Raw genomic sequence first — 16765 nt, 5'->3', positions numbered from 1 at the left:
TATATATTAGTGTTACTGTGACACCTGGCAGATAACACTCTTATTATATATTTCCTCATCAATTATCCAAATCTTAATTATCTAAATTTCCTTTTTATCTAGAGCAAGGTCATGTCCCTGCACACCCTTTAATTAAACAGAAATCCTCTTTGTCACCCAAATTTATTCAGGTATTAACGCGAATATGATAAATTTTATAATTTAAAATGGCAAAATTAGACAACCACACCAAATACACACACACACACACACACAAGTGCCCCTTGCCTTACTGAAATAACATACCTTTACAATACTTGTTTTATTTTTTTAGCCAGCATCACAACAACATTAAGGCCACTTTAGGCAATAATGCGCCGATAAACGTCATTCTCTGGAAAACGGTACATTAAACATGCAGGCGAAATCTTCGATAATCTCATTTCATCTCTGATGCATCCCCCTGGGGGGGGCATGAACTGGCTTTTAATGAAAAAAAAAGGTTATGTCTTTGCTCATCTTACCTGTAGTAAGGCTGGTCTAAATTTAAGCTTTACACTTCTTGATAATAAAATTCTATCCAAAAGGGTTTGCAAGCAAAGCAATGGCCAGACATTTGCAGTACGTGATAATTTCCCTAAACCTTATTTGGAAGCACACACAATACCTGTCAACTCCAAAAAGTGTACAATACTGGCAACGCAAAGCCATGGAGTCCAAGCGGTAAACACCAAATTATATTAAAGTTGAAGAAATACAGCATTAAGGGATGCCAACTTGCCTTTGAGAATGAACAGTGGTACTTAGCAGTCACTGCTCTCCTTTTTCAATATACTGTATCGGTTTTCAACAAATCAAATCAAACCTCAAGAGTTAGGTACTCGGTTGCTCCGTCAAGAAGGAACTTATGAGTTAGATGCAAGCAGCTTCTTCTTCTTTAGCTCCTCACAGTATTGCTTATGTCAAAGTATTCAAAAAATAAAATAAAATTGAGGAAGAAGGGAAAAAGAAAAAGCTGCGGAAAGAGTGGTCAACTTAGTATTTAACTTAAAAAATATTGAATATAGTTGCCTTTGCCCCCAAATCCCCTTCACTGCTCTTCATCCTTCAGGTTTTTGGTTTTTTTACATTTGTATACACCAAGTATCACTTATATTCACTGATCCATAATGGCCGCTCAACCCATCCATAAAAGGTGGGTGGTGGTTGTGACCCAGTACATGAGCTCCTTCACCTCCCTGGAACACGCCAGTTTCCCATGTGGCTGTTGGCTTGCACCCCCTGGCCGCAGCGCAGCATCGTGGGTCACCCACCAGACCCTGTTTGGAATTGTGCCTATCCGTGGTGGCCTGGGGGACGCGCTCAAGGGAACAGACATGGAGTGGTAGTCTTCACTCTGGTCCCCTTCCGGACCATAAAGAACTGGCCGGTGCTGCTCGCTGCAGCGCAAGCCACTCCCACCACTGCATATGTAACTAGAGAGAATTGGGGGCCCTTCTCTTCTTTTATGTAGTCGTTGCAGTTTTGGATGAGAGGCAGAAAGGACTTTAGAGTTCTGAAAACAGGGGCAAATGGCTTTTCTCCATATGAGATGGACTTACGAATTGTAGCAGGTTCTTGCTTTCTAATGACAAATAAATACATCAGAAGAAACTAATGGAGTCATGTTTATAGGTTTTACGGGGTTCTGCAAGAAAAAGAGGAAATTACTGCAAAGGTTGTGAGTTCTTAGATCAGGGTAGCCAGCCTGCTCCCCTCTAGATGTTGTGAACTACTCCTGATGCTGTGGACAACAACTCCTATCATCCCCGGCTATTGGCAATGCTGCCTGGGGCTAATGGGAGTTGTAGTCTGAAACTGCAGGAGGGCACCATGTGAACCATCACTAGTAACGGAATATAACCCATTCTACTGTATATGAACTGTTTGGTACTCCTCACTGGAATTCCAGCAACCATAAATCATTTTTCATGAGAAAAAGGGGAATCAGGCACCCTGCAGAAAATGTTTGAGCAACTACTTGGATGAGAAACTGAGATGTAAGCAGCTTGCTTTATTCTGCGAACAACCGTCAAGATGAGCCTCTGCCAGGTTTATGTAGTGATTGCCAACCTTCTTGGCAAGTGCCATTCTGCTGTGTATAGATGATGGAAAAATGATAGTATGAGAGGCAGCTGACAGGATGATCACAACAACACTATCTCCTAGTTAAGACTTGACTTGTGCCCCTCTAACCCCACTGCCATGAAGGAAAGAAAGAAAAAGTCAGCATCTTGAATAAAGATCTAGCATGGGTTAAGAATGGAAAAAGGGGTGGTGAACAAAGAAAAGATGTTTAAATACACAACACAGTAACTCTTCCATAATACTAAGGTAACCTCCAGAAATTGTTGGAATCTAGCTCAGATCAGCTCCAGTCAGCATGGCCAATGCTGGGATCCGACATCTGGGCAGCACCACATCAGCTACTCATAGACTCTCCCATTTTTTGCGGGAATCCCCTGTATTTTAAACCGTTTCCTGCTGGCAGCCCAGATTGGAAAAAATCCCGCAAATCCTCCGGATTTCCTACCTGCCAGAGAGGCTCCATTTTGGATTCTGGCGCCGCCCAATTTCCGGTGCCCATACATGGGTAGCGCGGCACCGGAAGACACTTCTACGCATGTCCGGACATGCGTAGAAGCGACTTCCGGTGCTGCGCTGCTGCTGATCCCACATTTTTCAGCGGGAGACTTGGCAGCTATGTGTAAACTCCATGTGCAATTATTTGAATGAGCCCATTATTTCTGAACTGCAGCTAAGTTGAACTGAATAAAATCCTAACCCCGGAGGGTGTGGTTGGGGGAGAGATCGTAAAAGAATCACAACACAAAAATGAATAGTATTTACAGCTCTAACGCATACTTCCTAAGTCTCCAATGGCCATGACAGATTAGGGATTTTGCAAACTGAACTACTGTATGTTGGAACACAAATAAACTGTTGCATACCACCCCATTCCATGGATGGATTGCTAACAGTTTGGATGGGCTGCGAACAGACTGAGGTTGAATCCTGACAAGACAAAACTACTGTTTTTTTGGGGGGGGGGCAGGCAGGTATGGGGGATTTCCTGGTTCTGAATGGGGTAACTGTGCCCCTGAATGACCAGGTGTGCAACCTGGGAGACATTTTGGACTCACAACTGTCCATGGATGTGTAGGTGAATTCTGTGTCTGGGGCAGCTGTCTACCAGCTCCATCTGGTACACAGGCTGAGACCCTACCTGCCTGCAGACTGTCTTGCCAGAGTTGTGCATGCTCTAGTTATCTCCCACTTGGACTACTGCAATGCACTACCTTTGAAGGTGACCTGGAAACTGCAACTAATCCAGAATGCGGCAGCTAGACTGGTGACTGGGAGCGGCTGCCAAGACCATATAACACCGGTACTTAAAGACCTACATTGGCTCCCAGTACGTTTCCAAGCACAATTCAAAGTGTTGGTGCTGACCTTTAAAGCCCTAAATGGCCACCATAGCTGCAGCCTTGGATTCAAACAGAACTCATCAATCTCTCACTCTTTCTTTCCAGCTTGCTGCTTTGCTTCTAGCTCACATCACTACAAACTCTCTGCTCTCAAGTCAGCCTTTCTCCTTCTAACTATCCTTGAGTTGGGGGAGGGGCCCCACTCAGGGGGTGCCCCACCCATTTGAGATCTTGCTCAGATCCACTTCCTTTGTTCCCCTTAGTAGCCCATCACCTGGGCAATTACTAGCCTGGTTTACATTTTAACACTTGCTGGATTCCAGGGGTTAGAAGGGTCTCACCATACAGCATACTCCCCCTATAGCTCATAAGACTATTATCCCACATTGTTCCTTAATGGTGTGAAAAACGTCTCTCTATCAACATAATTTCTGTTTTGTATTACACAGTCAAAAAACACAAAATGCACATTCCATAGCAAAAATTTGGAATTTTATAAACAAAAGGATAACTCATATTGGCCAATTGATTATGTAGCCCACTGTGTGTAAGGACTATGCATGCCAAGATGTTACAGTAATCTGGTACTATTTAATGTATAAGTTGCAGAACTTGCAAGTGGTCTCTTTGAAGGAATTAACCTTTTGAACCTTTCTTAGGGTATAGTGACCCCTAAAGGTACTAAAGTTGAACTGGCTACAGAGGTTCTAAAATGTAATATAATGAATAGATGTTTGTTGCTGGCTGTGAAAAGGGGAGCCTGAAGGACACCTTCGGATTTTGTTAGTTACAGTTGTCCAGTTTCCTCTGAGCCACATCTTAAAAACCTTGATCTGGCAATAATGGAAAAGGAATTCAACAAGTGGATATAGTGACCATTCATGGAACAGCCATAAGTCAAGGAAACATTTCCTGTGGAGATCAGGACAACCAACCCCACTGCCAACTACGAAAAAGGAAACTCATGTCAAAACAGTCTACATAATAGTTAGGATGGCTTCCCAAGGGAGATTTCTTTCTTTCTTTCTAAAATTCACCTGTGATATTCAACATTTAACCCACTTCCCCATAAATTCTCTATATTGTATGCTTTGGGGACCCATTTCATGAGCTGTTGTAAAAACAGAGCAGTAGGGTGGGGCACTCCAGTCCACAGGTTGGATGTGGCCTTCTAGGCCTCTTTCCGTCGGGTCTTAGACACTCTCCCCAAATCACCCTCTCTCTGTGCCCTCGAGTGCTTTTGTCTGGCTATAATATCTCACTGAACTGTGATAATGCCCCTTGATTGCCTGGATGGATCAATTTTTAGAGAAATCTCTGGCTTTTGCATGGCTGGAATGTAGCCTACTGTACAAAGGTAAAAAAAAATCACATCAATGGCTCTACCCGCTGATACTTCTGGCTCTCCCTACCTCTGGCAAGCAGCCCCTGAATAGTTTTCAACCCCTTGGGGGCTGAAAAAAACGGTTCCCAATTCCAAGAGTAGAATATGCTGGTACAACAGGGCGCTGACTTTGCTGCTTCACCTTCTCTAGATTCCAGTCTTTAACACTTCTCCATCCTGTTCACTCACACAACAGGGCCCAAACGACATTTAGGAAACAGTCCTCCTTCTACATTCATACAAGCGCCACAGAGAGTGAAGCTCTGCGGGAGAGAAATGGTCAGGGAGAAGGGAGATGAGAGAAACCCCTTTCTTAGGAGAGCTTAAGTGGAAAGTTAGCAATATGTCGAGGGGGGGAGGAGTAAGTTCCCTTCAGGACAGAGATTGAAGCAACATGAAGCACTGGGACATATACACACACAAGTGTGAACGTAATGTGATTCTAACTAGGGATTTTCTGATCTATTATGTTTTTGTGTTTCTTGTGGCAAGCCACTCACAGCTGTGGCGTAAATAACATTTACTCCTCCTTCTTCCTTCTCTATACAACGTTGACTCTTCTGCCACAAGGGACCCCGGGTAGACAGATCAGGAGGCTCCTGGTTTGAATCTTGGTCAAGTCAGAATCCAGTTTCTAACTATAGACGTCAAGTTCCCTGCCTCCAGCCCGTTTCCCAGTTTTATGTTTGAAGAACTCCACACTCCTCCTTGCTTTTTAATCTTTCCTTTGTAGCACATTGCATTTAACTGCTTATTAAATCAAAGCAAAGCAAAGCAAATGAGATGGCTGCTTTGGCTACTGGCTCTCTTCAGTTTGTATGGGATTAGCACTAGGCAATGCTGTTGCTAGCCTGTAAATTCTCCATGCCTGCAGCTTGGTCTTGGTCTTATGAGGAGAAACAGGAAGCTGATGCTTTTCAGAGCCTGTAATTTAGAGCTGCTAGGTCAACCAGAGATGCACCTAAATTAAAACAATACTACAAAAAGGGTTTTCTGTTTTTAATTTTGATCAAAGTGCATATTCTTCAGAGAGAATGAAATCAGTCAGTCACTTTGATATTGACTCTAAAGCTGGTGGTGATAGGAAGAATGGATGAATTGCTAGTGTTGATGTTCTTTCACTGCTTCCTTGGAAACTAGAGAGAGATGGGTGTAGTGCAATTAACCGTGAAGTGTACCTCTACTGAACCACCACTACGGCTCTCCAATGCTAAAAGGGGGGCAGGTCTCCTCCTGCATTATATTGCATTCATAATGATGTTCTAAACCCTTTCAGGAAAAAGAAAAGCAGCAAGACAAGGAACAGCACGTGCAAAGAAATGCAACATATGCCACTTCTCTCTCTCTCTCTCTGCACCCATGATCCATTTGCCAAGGCTGCACATGTGGACCTCTCACGGCCCAGATGCAATTGAACTGACCTCTGGAAGCGACAAGGTAGTTCCTCCCAGCTGATGCCCCATTTATTTATTTATTTGCTTGCTTACTGTCTGCACTTACAACCCACCCTTCAACAAATGGTGGCAGTAATGTCATCATTAAAATAAGCAGAACTTACACTAATGTCAGAAACTAAAACTACAAACCACTAATGTTTTGTTAATCACGAGTTCCATACAGATGCTGAAGGTCCTCGAGTTTCCGTGTATGTGTCTCTGCCTAAGCATTCTGGGGGGGACGGGGGACACACGGTTAGGCCTGAGCTGCCTTCTCCTCCTGACCAAGTTACTGCCCCCAGCTCTGCTCCTGCATCTGAACTGGAAGGAAAAGAGTGCTTGGGGGAGGAACTACTCTTTGTTATCAAGGGCAAGGCAGCCAGAACTGCTCCCAACGTGGGCTATAATTTTCAGAACTGTAACTTTCAGAACTCTTGCTCACGTTGCAGCGTTGGATGGTAGAGCAACTCTCCACGGTACGTGCGATAGGTAAGGTTTAGTTCACTTGGAACGGCATGAAGCGAGGAGGCCTACAGGAGTAAGATGCAAGGAAAATGGGTTGACAGGATAGATGGTGCAGCTAGGACACACGTCGAGGGCTTCTCTTTCTAGAATTGAAGGCGTAGTCCCTCTCCCCAATTGGCACTGGGACTGCAATGCATGGGGGAGGAAAAACGTTAACTGTTCCCTCAGCAGCCATGAATCCAAAACAGTCGTACCTTGGTTGTCGAACGGCTTGGTACTCGGACGTTTTGGCTCCTGAAGGCTGCAAACCTGGAAGCGAGTGTTCCGGTTTGCAACGCCCGACGCAGCTTCCGATTGAGTGCAGGAAGCTCCCGCAGCTAATCGGAAGCCGCATCTTGGTTTTCGAACCATTCCCAGAGTTGGATGAACTCCCGGAACGGGATTAAGTTCGACAACCAAGGTATGACTGTAAATATCGCTTCCTGCCCCCCTCCCCCGCGACAATTAACCTCGGGGACAACGACACACACTCCCATTCATACCATTGAGAGCTCTCCCACCCCCAGCAAACTGCTCTATAGGACAGATACTTACTGTCAAGATCATGGCTGCAAAGGGTTAACACCCCCCCACCGAGTCCCACACACTGAAGCCCCAATGCTAATACCTCCTCCTATCTGTAATTATAGAAAGAAAACTCAGGTGTGCTTCCTAGCCATTGTGCAGTTAGGATAGCAGTCCGGCCCTCTGCTACGTATATATGATCCTTATATCACTTAACAGAAAAGAAGTGAACATTTTTAAACAGTCACTTTTACCTACCAGCAAGAACAAATGCATTCCATCCAGGCCTTGCCTAGCATTGGCATAGCCCCTGGGGTTATGTATCAATACCTCAGAAGTCCTTACCTTTTGACCAGTCCTCCATTTGTATTTCTGAACTTGTTTGATCTGGCAAGGGCTCCGCGTCTTGCTCCAAGACTTCAGAGCTAAAGTAAAGCCAAGTCTAGATAAATAAAGGTAAAACAATATATCAGAACACACCTATACCTTGCCCTTATTTGTCAGAGAATTTACAAGACAAATGACTCCAAAAAAAAAGTTTATAAAAGGACAATAAAACCTGTTTATTTTAACAGGTGACGTTAAATTGACTTTCACAGTAAAATATATTTTTGTTCACACTTTCAGTTCAGATAGATTTATTCTGTTCTCTGTTGAATTTAATGATGGTGTTGAGAAACATACGGTATTAGTCCTCAAAGCCTGATCCTGGCAACAGTTATTACAAAACAGAACGAGTAGGTCCAGGAAAGCAAATATGATTACTTTTTTCTTGGTCTGCATTACAAGTGGTAGTGAATGCAGGATTAGGTCATGTCAAGGTTTTGCTCTGCATAATCCTTAGGTATATATGCAAGTATTACAGAGAGAAAGTTCTCACAATATTTTCAGATTCGTATTAAGATACATAAATCACCACGTTAACATTTTTCATTTGTAAGAATAGTACAGTATGTTCATTAGAGACAATGTGGAATTATAGTTATTATGCCTGTATTATCACAGTTTTGTGACTTTTTGGTTGGTATTAATAAAGGTATTACCCAACCATGGGTTTTGGAAAGTTTTTTCCTCTCCCGGTCCAACATGGCTACTCTTGTTCTTCATGTTTCCTATAATAAGAAAGTTTACTTCTTAGGAACCCCAGACGGCCATAAAATGAAATGAGAAACCTAGCCACCATATGGTTAACAAGTTCAAAATAAGGAACAAGAACACTTAAAAAATATATAGATAAGTAACTTATATAGCCCGTACTTGATTCAGCTCTAAGAATACACAGTGAAAGCAAGATGAGAGATTTTAAGGGACTTTCTTCTCAGGAGTGAGAGAGAATATTACCTCAGACCCTGAAGTCTGAATTCCTTACAAAAAGTCCTCAAATGAAGCTGTAACTTTGGCTTTTTCAGTTCTGTGTTGATTTCGGGTTGGCAATCCCCCCCCCCATATATCTAAGTTCCTCATTTACTTTTGGATTAGCTGGAAATATAGAAGGTTATTATTAATATCAAAGGAATGTGTTTTAAGTCAATGAAGTCTTTCCTCTACATATTGCACAAAAAGGTCCATAATAATTGCAGTCTTTTAATAAGGTATTCATATAGCAAGAGATGAAGAAAATACAGTCTTTAATAACCTCTGGAGTATTTTAAAACATGTCTTAGGGCCTTAATGTGCCTAGTAATATACTATTTAAAACCACAATTTTATCCCTCCACAATATACAGTCATATTTCCCCGCCATTTACCCAGCTAATGAATGCCAGCAATTAGTAAAATGTAATCCCACTGCACAATCAGTTTAATGCTTTTAGCACTCAGAAAAGTAAACACCAAATTAATACTGCTCAAGCCATATCAGATCCTACTTGGAAGCAAGCAATTATAGTTCAGCTCCTCAGGTGTAATTAAATGATTGGAATGATTTAGTTCCATAAATGCAAGTTAATTCATAAGCAAGCAACAAATATACTGGGAGTAATTACAAGAAACATTGGCAGTCTAAGCAGGGCCATGCTCTTTTATACACCTGGTATAGGAAAATGCTGCCCTCTCCTGGATATCGACTGTGACTATCCACTCCAACAGCCACACTCATGTGAAGTATGGCAAAATGCAAGGTGTGAACACAGGAGAATCTTTGAAGGTTAAAAGTCATTATTGCATTTTGCACGCACAAACCATCAACTGTGGCAGTAGCCATAGCAGATTGCCAGCAAGAATTACTTAAATTACACATGGCCAGCGTTCATGGGCTTGCAGGGAAATGAGTCTTCTTGATCCGCAATAGAATTAGACGGACAGCTTTATTCACAAAGCACTTCTTACACAAATATAACCTGCTCGGAGAAAATCATTTACAATGTCACGTATAAAGACTATCCAAATGTCTGTTTTGTGGAATGTACACACAATTTAGGAAAAGGCTTCCCAAAATATGTTTCCACAGAAATATAGAACTGGCGCAGTTGTCTTGCATGATGATGGCTGCAATCTTATATCCATTTATAGCTGGGAGGAAGCCCTACTGAACTCAATAGGACTTTCTTCCGAGTAGAGATGAATAGGATTTCACTGTACATTTTTCCCCTGTGCAGGGATTATATCCTATCCACATTTAAAATAATCTCCCTAACCAACGTATTAAAGATTTAAGGCTATTTCAGGAAATATGATAGGTTTGATGTAATACAGCCATGAAAATATTCTATTTCTAACAGTCTATTCTATACAGTCAATTTTTGAAAATACATTTTTTAAAAATCTTTAAAACCACACTGGGGAAACTTACCAGTGCCTTCGGTTATATATCTATACTCCATAACCAAACATTACTAACTAAAATAATTAGTGATGATGATGATGAAGGCTGTTAAATAGTGTACACTTAAGATGTTAAATAGTGTATACTGAAGATGCACACAGATTACAATAACTTATTTTCAGAGTACAAAACACGTTACAATCTAGCTCGTTAGTTAAGACCCACTGAAGTCAACAAGTTAGTTGTGACTAACTTGATATCAATGAGGCTTAAGTGCGACAAATTTTAGCTGCATTGGGGCTACGTTGTAATTTTAATCACAGTTAAATAATTTCTGTTGGTGTTGACTGAATCAGGGGTTTTATTGGACAGCTGCTTTCAGATACCGTAAAATTATAATAATTATCTTTTAACCTATATTATTTAGTTTACAGTTGCGGTAAAGTGAGAAGCAAATAAGCTTTATATAGCTGTGAAACCACACACAGCCCTCTTCTGTACAGGCATCACTAATGTGTCAGTGTGTTTTTGAAGCTTTAAACAAATCAAGAACATAGACGCACTTGGATATTTGTTTACATCAGCCACCAGACACTGCAATTTGTGTAAAAAGCATAAACATATATAAACATAACTAAGCATTGCCAAATTATACAAATTAAAAGATACTAGAGTATACCACCCTCTCTTAACAGACAGAAGCAAATGAAAGGTTATGTTAAACAAACAATAATATGGAATTTGAATCACAACCCTGAGTCACTTTTAAGACTTTGTGCTTTAGTCTCTCCATGGATGCTGGGGTTTTTTTTTTTTTGGCAACAAAACATTCTTATCTTATTAAACTTTAAATGTTTTTAAATAACCTTTGTAGATACGAATTCAATTATTTTATTAGAAGACATATTATTAATTTTAAAATGTACAGCACATTTACTTTGCCCTTTAACGCCATGGTCTTATTTTTCTATTCAAATCTTGTACACTGTAAGTTAATTGCTTTTGGAAACTACTTATTATTCATGTAAAAATTAATGTGCCAATGTGTTTAAATCCTTTTAAATGACCATTCATGCATCCTCCCCCTTTAAGTACTGATGAAATCTGTCAAAGATATCAGTGCAAGATGGTTTTAAAGAAAGTTCCAATAAAGATTGTTCCCCCTGCTAACATAAGATTTTCATTTTCACCAACTTTACTTGAATTCCATTAATTTTTTAAGCTGCTTTTAATAAATTCACCAAGTAAAATTTTTTAGGCCCCGTAGTCTGTCATTTGTGTTCCAGCTGACTCTATGAATATTAATAACAGTGTTATCCTGATTAAATAGGCTTCATATGAAATCCCTGTGAATCCTATAGCTCAGACATCTCATTTTTTCCAACTCTTTATGAATTTGGATTCAGACATTATGCTGGAAGAAATCTTTAATAACAGATCTACTGGTACATTTCTGTATTCTTAAGCAAGAACGAGATCTTCTCATAATTCAAACAATTAAAAGAAACACGTCTACATCTTAAGGTTTCAGGCTTTCTGTAAATACACACAACACATCTTAACTCTAATGGAAACTTCAGCATTTCCAGAACAAAGGACTGGGTTCCTATTAAAAAGTAATGCTCATGTCTCTCCTGGCCATAGGTGCCAAGTATCCCGTATTCCCCGGGAAATCCCCGTTTTCCCAGCTGTTCCTAGCTGAAAAAAAGGATTCCCCCCCCAGTTTATTCTGGCACGGTGGCCATTTTGGAACTGGGCAAAGCAGCATCAAAAGTCACTTCTGAACATGCTCCGCCCAGTCCCAAAATGGCGGCAGCGCTACTTCCGGTCTGCCTCTTCCAGCCCGATCCCTTATTTCTCCGACAGCAACTTGGCAGGTATGCTCCTGGCACGCACCTTATTTGGTCTTAATTGATAGGTGCTTTGCAGTTACAAACATGTGACTAGATCTTCAGGTCTCGTTGCAAGAAGATGCATCAGATTCAAACCCAAGACTTTGTACACATCTGTCTATCTTGTTTTTATATATTTTAATGAAATTAAGCAGTAGTTTACCAAAACCTCGCTCAGCTATAGCTTCAACCATAAGCAAACTATAAGCATTTCCAGGGACCTCTCCAGGAAAACAGTGATTGCTATATATATATATAGTCCCAGGAACTGACCTCCTCTGAGAGGAGGATAGTGTTGAGAGACTTCTGCCTGATTATAATGTGGGTAGGCTATCGCTATAGATTTGCCTTAAAGCAAGCAGGAAACTGTTCCTCAGCCCAAAAACTGCATCCCTTGGGCTCAACCATCTGGGAAATATTTGCTGGTGGTTGGCAAGGCCAAAAAAGGGTGTGTGACCAAAAAGGGAAGGGGGTAAAGCTGATATATGCATACACCACACCCAGGCAACACAGTGGGAATAGAGAGGAAGGCCCATGCGCAGACCAGGGTCTGATGACTGGCAGTTCCCCCACCATCTTACAGCGATGCCAGATTTGAAGGGGGAGGGAAGTATGTTACTATTTCTTTATGGCAACCTGCAGCCTGACCCAGTTTTATGTGGCCTCTAACATCCCCTGAAGCCGCCCCATTTCCCCACCCCATCTAAATTGCTTCTTGCCTGTTAGTTTCCTACTTTTCCTGACTTCTAAAAACATTTTGCCACTCTTTCTATGACGTTTCAGAGCAAATGCAAAAGGACATCATTTCATTTGGTTAGAAAATAATGGATTGTTTTTAAAATCCAAGTTTTCTTGGAGGAAAAAAAAAACTTCCCAAACCACCAAGTTATAAATATAATATATATCCCATCTATGAAACTTCCACTTTCTTTATAGCTATAATCACCTGCTGCACTAAAAAAAAGAAAAAAAAGAATTATACTTATTTGAGAATAATAATACATAATCACAATTAAAGCCATTGAGTTTTACTTCTGAGTAGAGATGGTGGAACATGGTGTGGTCATTAGTCTGGAGCAGCTAATTCAGAACACTTGGATTCATTGACTGTGTCCACCAGTCCAGCATGGCCCCCTCAATAGATGTTAGTCTACCTCATGGCATAGGATAACCAGTGGATGTCTCCTTTATGGGGGAGAAGGGCTTATATTTTTCTGACATGGTGATTGGAATGAAAAGCTATCATAGTTTGGAAAAAAGTAAGGTGTGTGTGATGTGAGAGAGAGTGAGAGCGAAACAAGAGTTGTGGTGTAATTGAGAGGAATAGGGAGGGAAGGGGGGAGGGAGGGAGGGAGAGAGCACAAACTCCAAACTTAAAAATGGAAAGTGTAATGTTGGTGGTCAACAAAAGAGCTTTAAAGACGGTCTCAAGGCAAATTTTTTAAAATGTAGTATAAACACCAACAATTGGGAAACATTTGCCTGCGAACGCTCCAACTGGAGAACAGCCTTTACCAAAGGTGTCATGGGCTTTGAAGACACTCGAACTCAGGGTGAAAGGGAGAAACATGCTAAGAGGAAGGCATACTTGGCAAATCCACACTGTGATCAACTCCTGCCTGGAAACCAATGTCCCCACTGTGGACAGACATGTGGATCCAGAATTGGCCTCCACAGTTACTTACGGACTCACTGTTAAACTATGTTTATGGAAGACAATCTTACTCGGCTTAGAGTGATCACCAAAGAAGAAGAAAAATATGTAAAATAAATCAACTATTAAAAAAATGTCATAAATCCCCAGTGATCTCTCTCCCAAAGGACAAGCCAAACCCAGGTAGCACTGCCACTGAACCTCTTGACACATGGGGAAATGTGGAGCATATAACAAAACTGTTCATGGCTTTGGGGACTTCCGGGAGAGAGAAGTGGTGGTTTGGCTATCTCTCTGTTAGCTCCTGCTGAAAAAACTGAAATTAAAGTGGCCACCAGCAGCCGTGGGAAAGGAATTTTCTTTGATATAAGTTGCAGCTGTGATTTTAAGGAAATAATAAATGTTAAGGTAATAATATCCAGAACATCAAAAGCATCCAGTATGGGATCACCCAATGACTGTTGGTATTGTTCAGCAATTGATGGCTGAACAATTAAAAATGATCAGATCAATGTTTGATGAAGAAAATGAGCCAAAGAAATATGCCCTTTTAAAATGTTTTTTTTGGAGGGGGGGCTATTCAGTTGTTGTTTTTATTTTTATTACCATATGTATTTTGTGATTTTATATCGTGATTTTATTCTGTGAACCGCGCTGAGACCCCCGGGTATAGGGCGGTATATAAATTCAATAAACAACAACAACAAGGAAAATGGAAATGGGGAATACTCAGGTGCTCCAGACCAAATTGATGAAAAGTTGGCATCACTGGAACATAAAATAGTTAAACTGAAGAAACAGATGGTGATGCTGAAATGGAAATGAGTTCCATTCAAGGATTTGGAGAAGAATATAAAATCATAAATGGTAAAATGGGGAATTATTTGGATACGGTATTGATGGAACTAGGAGCAGCAGCAGTGGGGGCGGGGACTTTGGGAAAACTTCAGTCCTGCCCTTCTAGCAGAAAGAAAGTCTTCTGAATATGATCTGGAGGAAATTCAGAGAATGGTGCTATTAAAGTTATGGAACTCTCTCTAGAAAGACTGGAAAAAAGGGAAATGGAAGGTCCGATGGAGATCAGGATACTATCATAAACACAACAGGAAATGGAAATACAAGAAATGGTATTGAACATATGGAACTAAACATGAACTAATGGACATATGAGTGGGGGAAATATACAGAATATTGCTCCAATGTGTGATCACAGTGGAGAGTAATGTTGATGAAATTTAATGGAGGTAAAGTTAAAAGGAAAAATAGCTACCTGTAACTAGGAAAAATAGGGTTGACATTTATAAATAAAAATAACCATTAGAGAACCCATGTTGGAATTTTCATGGGAAAAAGAAAAGAATGATTCTGACACACCCTGACTTAAAAGAAATATTGTTTAACAGAAAGGAGAGAATATGGATGTTAGCATGGACTGGATGTTTTAAATCTTTCTTTTTAAAAAAACGTAACAGGCAGGTGGAAAATTGGAAGTTTTCTTTTTGTATCTTTTTTCTAATGTTTTTTGTCTTTTTTTACTTTATTTCTCTCTGTTCTCTTTCTTTTTTCTGTTTCTCTTCTTTTTCTTTGGAATCCTATACTTGGGGCTTTTATTCAGGTCCAGAGATTGTATACTCATGGGGGTGGCAGATGGTCAGCGGGTGAAGAGACAGGTTAACATTGTGTCCCAAGGCGAGAGGCTGAGAGGAGAAAGGAAAGATCCCAGGTGATAGCTGGGAGGGTCCCAGCTATCTGTGGGTAGTAAGGGCTCTGTGGGTGGTAAGGGCTAAGAAGTACTTTTAAGTGAGGACTCTACTTATTTGATTTGTATTTTTTGTAGTTGTAATTTTACTGCAGTATCGGTGCGAACAACAGTCTGGCTGCAGAAACACATGGTAGTTTTAGTTGCAGAAAGGTAGGAGGCTAAATTAAAACACAGAAATAAGGATAACAAGAGACAACAGGAAAGCAAAGCCACGAGTTTACACACTAATGCCCAATATTCACTTTGTTCATCCTAAATGAAACTTCAGGGGGGATTAAATTGTAAATACAAGTGTTCCAGGTCACTCAAAGCAAAAGAAGAAAAGCAATGCTACCCACCATCCCTGCAGCTGGGCCTCCCCCCCCCCCCAATTCCTATTTCAGGGTGCAGAAGGGGAGGAAAATGGCAAGTAAATAAACCAAGGCTAAAACATGGGAGGAAGTCACATTGGACCCAGTGGGCCTTGCTTTTGTGCAACAATGCAGATTAATAGTTGGCAGAGATATCACCTTGCCGACAAAGGTCCTTATACAGTAGTTAAAGCTATGGTTTTCCCAGTAGTGATGTATGGAAGTGACAGCTGGACCATAAAGAAGGCTGATTGCTGAAGAATTGATGCTTTTGAATTATGATGCTGGAGGAGACTCTTGAGAGTCCCATGGACTGCAAGAAAATCAAACCTATCCATTCTTAACGAGATGGTTGGATAGTGTTCTCAAAGCTACGAACATGAGTCTGACCAAACTGCGGGAGGCAGTGGAAGACAGGAGTGCCTGGCGTGCTCTGGTCCATGGGGTCACGAAGAGTTGGACACGACTAAACGACTAAACAACAACAAGTGTATCCATATTTGCATCCCATGTCCACTGGATATTTTTTAATGAGCAACCTCAAGCTACTAGAATGTTTTTCCAGTTTTCCAATATACACAAGTTACCATCCCTGGCAAGCTGGAGACTGCCTTGATTATGTTTTTGTCAAGTTTGCACACCATTTTCAGATATCCATTCTCCCAGGTAGGTGACTTATTTAATCCTAAATTGGCATTTCTCCCTGTTTCAACCCTGCTGTCCTTGTCTTCAACCCTCTTGTAACCTCTGGTCATATCCCTCTTCAGTTATGCCCAGTCAACATCCCTCTGTTTGGTTCCATGAACAACTGTTCTGTGGCATTATGGCACCTAGAAATTTCACTGCTTTGTCATGACTGGAACATATATGGGTCATAAGGTTACATGCGCCCACAGGCCACAGACTTACCGTACTCATATTTGGAGCACATCAGAAGAGGTTCAGTGCAGAAAATGTAAGTTCACCTAGCTGAATTTATCACAGAATTAAAACAAAGTTTATCCCTCCCATTTGAATCAGGCATATAGGAAGAGTATATTAAATGTAT

General features: G+C 41.0%; 1 protein-coding gene across 2 annotated transcripts in view; it reads right to left on the bottom strand.

The window, feature by feature from the left end:
- The window catches only part of MIPOL1 (mirror-image polydactyly 1), a 196947-nt gene that overhangs the window by 156421 nt on the left and 23761 nt on the right, over positions 1-16765 (bottom strand). The window contains exons 1-2 of one of the 2 annotated variants that reach the window (XM_035109093.3): positions 8339-8402; positions 7641-7737 (exon numbers count right to left, since the gene is read on the bottom strand). In XM_035109093.3, the coding sequence (XP_034964984.1) occupies positions 7641-7737; positions 8339-8383 (142 nt within the window). In that variant the 5' untranslated portion in view covers positions 8384-8402. Of the gene's footprint in view, positions 1-7640; positions 7738-8338; positions 8403-16765 lie in introns of those variants that run through there. The other variant, XM_088671979.1, reaches the window with a different exon arrangement.

Source organism: Zootoca vivipara, chromosome 1, assembly GCF_965207765.1.
Source record: "Zootoca vivipara chromosome 1, rZooViv2.hap1.1, whole genome shotgun sequence".
In the NCBI taxonomy this organism is placed as follows: Eukaryota; Metazoa; Chordata; class Lepidosauria; order Squamata; family Lacertidae; genus Zootoca; species Zootoca vivipara.
The sequence above is the reverse complement of the archived record's forward strand: the minus strand, read 5'-3'. Positions and strand labels throughout refer to the sequence as shown.